Source organism: Calonectris borealis, chromosome Z, assembly GCF_964195595.1.
Source record: "Calonectris borealis chromosome Z, bCalBor7.hap1.2, whole genome shotgun sequence".
Taxonomy (NCBI): Eukaryota; Metazoa; Chordata; class Aves; order Procellariiformes; family Procellariidae; genus Calonectris; species Calonectris borealis.
In genome coordinates, this window is record NC_134352.1 from 48,006,995 (window position 1) to 48,014,982 (window position 7,988).

General features: G+C 38.3%; 1 protein-coding gene across 2 annotated transcripts in view; it reads left to right on the top strand.

The window, feature by feature from the left end:
• RORB (RAR related orphan receptor B) overlaps positions 1–1,488 on the top strand; it is a 37,135-nt gene extending 35,647 nt beyond the window's left edge. For both annotated transcript variants that reach the window (XM_075136700.1, XM_075136699.1), the window contains one exon: positions 315–1,488. In XM_075136700.1, the coding sequence (XP_074992801.1) occupies positions 315–470 (156 nt within the window). In that variant the 3' untranslated portion in view covers positions 471–1,488. The remainder of the gene's footprint in view (positions 1–314) is intronic.
• The last annotated feature ends 6,500 nt before the right edge of the window (positions 1,489–7,988 follow it).

Genomic DNA, 7,988 nt, shown 5'->3' on the forward strand with positions numbered 1-7,988 from the left:
CCATTTTTTGTTCAATCCAATAATCTTTTTAATTGGTACCCTATCAAGAATGAGTCTGCCTTAAAAAAATACCCCTGGAAGCAATTCCTTGTTAAATGCATTTTGGGCACTTAGCTAAAATTTCCAGAACAATTGTTTTTAGCCTTTTACGGTAACAACAATCTCTGGTCTTTTGGATGGGTAGTTTTGATGAAATTCAGAGTATTGTATTCAGTTATACAACAAGATGTTAACGTAGTTCATTTTGGAAACTGTAATTGATACTAAATTTGCTTCCTCCCTCTTCCTTTTGTTTTTATTTTAATATCTCACAGTTGATAGCCAAGATACCAACCATTACTGCACTTTGCAACTTGCACGGAGAGAAACTACAGGTATTTAAGCAATCTCATCCAGATATAGTGAACACACTGTTTCCTCCATTATACAAGGAGCTTTTCAATCCAGACTCAACCACTGGCTGCAAGTGAAGGGGATAATAGAATTTTCACGTAGTCATGGAATGCGTCACTATTAAGACAAAAAGAAATGTTTTCATGAAGAACTTATTAAAAATGTCACTACTGCAACACTAGGAATGTCCTGCACTTAATAGAATTATTTTTCACCGCTACAGTTTGAAGAATGTAAATATGCAACTCTGAGTGGGGATGTCTTTTTTCTCTTTTCTTTGTTTACTTTTTTTTTTTTTTTTTTTGAACTGACAATGAATATACAAATATAGGACACTGGGTGTTACCTTTTTTTTTCATTTTATTTTATTGGGGTATGTTTTGGGAGACAACTGTTCCTAGAATTTTATTGTAGATATACATGAGAATAGAGCAGTACTTTTCAGTATTACTCTTGCTGTTTATTGTTCAAATATAATTTAAGAAAATTCCACTTATTAGACTTGCCTATTTCTATGTTTTTAGATAGTTTAATGCATGTGGAAATTTGTAGCTGTCTTGGAAATTATGGTTCATGTATGGAATACACATATATATATATATGCGCTATATACTTTTTTATATATATATATATGTAGGTATTATATGCATACATGCTGTAGCTTAAAAATCCCATGCCTACTTTTAAAGGATGCTCAGCCTGGCTGTCATGTATTTCTTACTCTCCAAGTAATGTATTAGATTTACTTTGGGCAATCAAGATTTGCTTTGCCAGTCAGAGTTAAATTATCAGCGCCGATGTGTAATGACAGGATCACTTCTGAGATATGTGTAATGTAGTGCATGTGTGCAGTCTGTAAATGAAACATCAGGAATGTATCAATGGTGCAAAAGCCTTGTCTGGATGATTTTAGTGGAGAGAAGAAAAGGGTTTTTTTAATTTTCTCCCTGTTACAGGGATAGAGCATATATAAAAGTGAACATTGTAGGACCTGATGTCAGTAAAGTATCTGAAACATGGAGTGAAAACATAGAGTATCCCACACGTACATTTTTGTGATTCCACACATAATTTTATTTTATATACACTGCTTTGAAAAGTAGTTGCAAGGCTCGGTTTTTTGTTAAACTCAATGGAAAGACATATAGTGAACTCAGTGAAAACCATAGGTAACCTAAAACGCAGCTCTGAAGAGTAGCGGCAGAGGGAGGAAGGGAAGGAAGGAGGAGAAAAGTCAAAGCAAGCAATGTCCATGGTTGCGAAGGCCCGTATAACTATCACTGTTTCTGACATAACCATCGTCTAAATGGGACTGATGGTTTCCATTACACACATACATATATGTATCTTGCATACACATGCATATATATATATGTATATATCATATGTATATAACTATATATATATATACATATATAGGGTTGATTTTAGGTGCACTTGATTTTAGGTTGATTTCAGGAGGGCAGCAAAGGATTGGGGCTTTCTTTTTTTCTGTCTCTGAATTGACTTTATGTGGATTTGCTTGCAAAACCAAAGGCAAACAAAGAAAGGACTGGAAGACTGCCATGGACTTAATCTTGTGGATTAATTGAGTTTAATTAGCAGTCATGATTAATGTATTTGGATTCTGCCAGAGATACAAACCATAGACTTTTTAGCTATGGAAAAGGGATTCAGTTTCTGCTATGGGTCTGTCCTTACCACCACTTTTACCCATTGAGCTTTTTTGGAGAAGTCTCCTCTGGGGACACCACTGGAGGGAGTAGAGCAGAAATAAGAGGAAGCAGGCAGCAGAGAAGAAATGAGGTGAAGGCAGGATCACGAGCAGATACATTTCTTTATTTCAAATCACATAGAAGTCAGAGCAATCTGAGACATGGCGAGGAGGAGCACGTTGGCAGGGAGGCCGAAGGACCCGCCATCTGCCAGGCTGCACAGCAGAGCAGTGTCACAGGGAGCCTTCAGGGACACAGCTGGAACCCAGGGTGGGTGCAGAAACTTGGTTTGTTGCAGTGATAACTTAATGCCTCCAGCTTTTCCAGCAGACTTACAGAGCTCTGGTCTCAATCTTCTGTTCCCTTTTCTGCATGACCAAATAATTCACAGGCCATTGCAACTACTTTGCAACTAGTTTTCCCTTGCCCTCCATCAGCTGGTTTGCAAGTTCACATACATGTTTCATGACGGAATCCAGTCTAGGCAACATCAACATTTGTTTGCTTTGTTTTAGCAATGCCAGACCAGATACAAGAGCAGTTACAAACTCTCAGCTAATAAATGTTTCTCTGTAGGTCCATTACAACTTAAAAAAGCAAAAAGAAAAAACCTGCACAGCAAAGTTAGTTGTGCTGACAATTTTGTTGCAAACATGACATACTCTTCAAAATTACTTAGTCTTACAGAACAGCAATTTCTAAAATACCCTTTTTGCTCCAAATTCAGAGCATATTTTCTGATCTCTACTGATTACATTAAAATGTCTTCAATTAACATAATAAAGCATTGCTCTTGGTGCTTCTTTATACCACTTAAACCCTAAGACTGGCATTCCCTTATTTATCTGTTTGCAGCCCCTTTTACATGGAAAATCCATGAAAAGGACCCCAAACTCCAACTTTTTTCTAATATCAAAAAACTTAATTAGCTATATTTATGTACTGCTTGTGTGAATTTATTTGGGAAAAAACTCAAGTCAACCTGAACCCTAGAAGTGCTCAGTTTTAACTGCAGGGGATTCATACTTCCCTTGTCTTTTCCAACAAGAACACACACATATATATTTGTTTGAAATCCTTTATAAACTTGTTTTCAGTATATCAAAAGTAAAATGTTTAGCCAACCCACAGAAATATAGAATATGTGATAAATATTACTGTTCTTAGTGCTGATAAATAAAGAGGTTTGTCATGTTTATAAATAGTCCTTCACAATTATGTGTTACATCTTGAAAATGTTTTGTTGTTTTCAAATAAGCTAATCAGTCCTTGGGATTTTTGACTTATGTCTTAGGCAAGATAACCAAATGGAGATCACCAGTGAAAAAGACATTATTTAATCATTATCCGCAGGGCTTTTAATCCTTAAAGCACTATTCTTAAATCACTGCAACCTCATGACCTTTTCAATCAGTGAGGATTACTGCCACTTTTTAAACACGCGGAAATGAAGGAAAATAAGTTAAATGACCTGCCAGACACCACAGAGTTAGCAGTATACAATCCTGGAATAAAAATGAATTCTTGCTTTTTGTCCTAAAAATATTAAGATGCTGGTATACAAAATCTTCATGGACATTGATAGGCAAAAGCCTGTATGAACAATTACAAGTATTGCCAAACAAATTTTTATCTTCAAATAAGGTTAATTATCAACAGCTTGCTCTATTTTTGTTATTACTTTTACAGAATTTGAGCAAATAACCTTGATGTTTATTTGGAAAATAAAAATTCATTCTCATACATTATTTATTTGTGGTACCTAAAGCTGATAAATTTTATTTAATTTTCTATGATTTGAGATTGGCCACATAGGTAAAGTAGGACCTCTTTTGCCTTTCATTGGCTGAGTTTAGAACAGCAAATAACGATCACATGTTACAGGCTGGATTTTTGTTGTTGGTTTTTATACATAGCCATTTATACTCAAAATTTCAAATTCTTGATATTGGATTTCATATGTTCAAGTTATCCATAGGCTTTAAATAATCAAATAGCATGAATCTGAGTAAACAAACAACTGCATAATCCACTCACAAAATGCGTTTCAGAAAATACTAGTGCTGAACTTTATTTCTTCTTGGCTTTCATTAGATCACAGTAGTATCTGAAGCCCTTCAATTAAATCTCTAAAACTAGGATTTGTCACATCTGCTCTCTGTAGTAATTGGTTATGTTTGTTGATTTTTTTAGTGACAAGCTTTTCAAATGGGACACATTTTTTAATGATTGATTAACCCCAGATCTTTAACAAAAGGATATTTAAAGCATGTATTGAATCTTCTACTTCTAGCATGGCTCTCAGATAATTCAACCACATTGATCTAAATTATCCTTGGCATCAAGGAAGCAGATGTAGGCTGTTCGTTACACTACCACAGAGACTTAATTTTGCTGTAAATGTCACTCTTGCCAGCTCTTTGTATAAAGAATTAATTCCAAGAGTCATATTTCCTTCTAATGGAAAGATTGCTTTAGCGATTGCTAGAAAAAAAACAGGGTAATAGAAGGCACTCAGTTGAGCCAATTTGCTTCCAAAAGCAATGTATATTTTTTGATTGGTTTGTGATAGGCAGCATTTAGGAATTGATTCTGCAAGTTGTCAGGCTCCCTTAGCTCTAAGTAGAGCCACTAAAAATGGAGGCATCTCAGCACCACACAGAAGGTGCTCAACCCCTCATAAATCCGGAGGCCCTTGGTGTTAAGAGGTCCCCTTTGAGCTTTGCGGAGCACAAGTCAGATGTTATTCTCATACTTGCATTTTAATGCTTTTACTTCACGCTTCCCATTGTTCATTTCAGGTCCATTTCACAGAATCAGTTTATTCCTCCTGTTGCGCCTTGAGTGCCAATGCTGTCTCGATGCCTGTGCCACGTTATGGTGCTCCAGGTGGAGCAGCTACCAGACTTGCCTGTGAAGATGAGCTTTATTAAGTGATTTTCTTTGTTCGTTTTCATGGTGGCAGCTTGCACAGGTGTACCTTTCCCTTTGGGATAGTTTGCAGGGATTTCTGGTGTAAGAACTTCTACACAAAGAGGGTGCAAAGCTGCTCTTATGTGCCGGCCTCTCAGCTTCCCACCACTGGCTGTGGGAGCTGCTCCAAGGCTGCAGCAGTCTCACAAATCGGTCACGCAGCACAGTTAGAGACGTGCAGCTGATGTCTCCTTTCCTTGTCTTTTTCACCCCCTTTAAATCTGTGCTACAAAGCACATTTGAAAGATGTTCAGACTCCCCCCATCCTCCTTCCTCCTGATTCCGCATTGATTGTGCTGTTTACAGAAGAGCCAAGGTCCAGCCTGGAACCTGGTTCCTATTTTCAGAGTCGTTATCTGTTGGACGTCCCAGGAATATAGCACTGGGCAGTAAGATCAAACTGAAACATGAAAGAGTTTTTTGTCCAAATACATTATGTCTAAGCACATATGAAATGGAAACCTGAGACAGAACAGTTGGCTTTTTCCTGGCAATAACAAAATACTGTATTTATACCTACCAACCTGTCCCAGCACTTTCTGCCTCCACTCTAGAAACTAACTCCTATCTCTGGCATTCATTAGGAACAGTGTGTTGGAGACCCAGTCCTCTTCTTTCCTTTTTAAGTTTCACGCTTTGTAAATGACAATCACTGCTTGATGCAGATGTTGCACTGTATGCCACTCAGGGATGTTTCATTACTAAAAATAACTATATAAATATAACAGTGATAATAAGGAAGAGAATGTTAGAGGCTTTGAAGGGCACGGGTTGAGCTGCCCAAATGAACACGACCCAGACAAGGCTTTCAAGCCAGTGATTAGAAGTAACATTGGTATTCTGAATTCACTGTCAGCATTTCCTCAGCTTGATGCAGGACTCACTTCAGCCGTTGTGTCACCATCAGTGGAGCCCTACTGACCCATCAGTTTGTGATGTTAAAGTCCTTTTGGAAACAAAATGCAAGCAAGCTTTGTGCGAGTTACTGAATTTAGACAACTGACAAAAGAAAGTGCAGTTTAAAGGTACTGAGTTTAGATACCATTAATGTGAGCTCATATTCAGAATTGCAGGCGTATAGGAAGAAAGGTTAAGACGTGGAATAAATGATAGTATGTCAGCGACGACAGCAACAGTTACGTCGAGCTACCACATGGAGAAATGACTATAAAGAGCAAGTAGTATAAAGTGGCTAACAGCTACCCTTTCCTCTCAGGGATGCATGAAATCATAGCTACCCCCAGGCCTCTGTAGCAATGCTTCTCCATGGTATGACGAGTGCTTTTCTCACCTCAAGCAAACATGGCCCCGTTTTATACTGCGCTAGTGAAAAATACTTCCATTTCCTAGAATTTTGAAATGTGCTTCTGCTTAACCCTAGCTTTACACCACGTGTTTTCTATAGACCTATCATTACAAGAACACACATAGAAAGACAAATTGCAGTGGATTATATTGCCAGTCATTGAGCTAATTCCAGGTCTCTAACCGAGAGGTTTTCCTCAGCTCTGAGTATGATCATTGCTCCTATTCTCACAGTGATTACGTACAGGTTTTGACTCCCTCCATCTTCCGAATTCCCTACACTTAGAAGACGGGTGGACAACTTCAAGAGGTGGAAAGAGGAGGCCAACATCCCTATGCATCACGGTTTTCATAATCATATTCTTTGCCAACCGTCCCACTGCAATTTGAATTTTTACCTTTCAGGTTGCTGGGAGCCATGTCCAAGTGACTGACATTCTTGTTAGCATAATACCTGCCCATTAAAAAGAACAGTCTTCTGGCCAGAGGACCTGGCCTCTCTTTCCTTTTCCTTTTACTCCTAGCTCCTAATGAATGAGGCCTCGAGTGGTAAATGATTAATCTTTGCTCTTTCTCAAAGCTGATCCTTACACGCAACCTGCAAGGGAGCCTCCACCCAGGAGGTAGGAAGCAGGCTCCTTCCGCCTCCTCCACCCACTTAGCTGTATTGTCCCTGCATGTGTTGTTCCTGCAAGTAAGGCTGTGTGACAATGAGCCCAACACCCTGGTAATTTACCATCCTAGAAGTGGTTTGCAGCGGATCACTTAACTATAAAAGCCACTTGTGTATGCAATCTGCAGACAAAAGCTGTTGTGAAAAGAGAAGACCTAAAATTTCTACAGTGGTAGCTCACAGATCAGTAACTCTCCTAAAAAGGCAGCCTGAATGTCCAGTGACATGATGGATGTGTCAGTGTCCCCCAAACGATCCTTGCATTTCATTTGTGCTGAGAGAATAAGGCAATGCAAAAAATGCTCTGGAAAAGGAGAGATATTTCCTGGGTGTTATCCTGCAAGCAGCGAGGATAATACTGCTCACAGTGAGTTCAGTAACATGATGTACTACATTTACATAATTTCATCATCCTCACAATTCAAGCACAGCACATAGGGAGAGTGAAAGAAAACATCATTGGATATAGCAGCAATAAATAAATTGTAAGTGTTTCTTTGTAACTGTACTTGCAGAAATTGTTTGCTTTGCACGTGGTCTTCTGTACAATAACATAAAGAAAAAACTTCATGTAATGTAGATATCACAGTGTTTTGCATATTTGTTGGATTCATTGGATAGAGCTGCTAATTTGTGATCGAAGACACTGCTGTGGAGAAAAATGTATGTGCTTCAAGAAAAAACTGAGGCCCTTATTTAAGGCTATACATTGGCAGCAGTAAAGTATGTTCAATATAAAACTCTGTCTGGACAGAATTTTAAAAATGTCTCCTCGTTTTCAATATTGTGATCACGTTGGTCCCTTATTTGGGCAACAAGAACGCAACTGCGTTGAAAAACAAGCAGGGCCAGATAGTCAACCACAAAGAACAGGAAAGGACAGGCTTTATCTTGAAGACTGTTCCAGATAAAACCAGCTTATTTAAAAA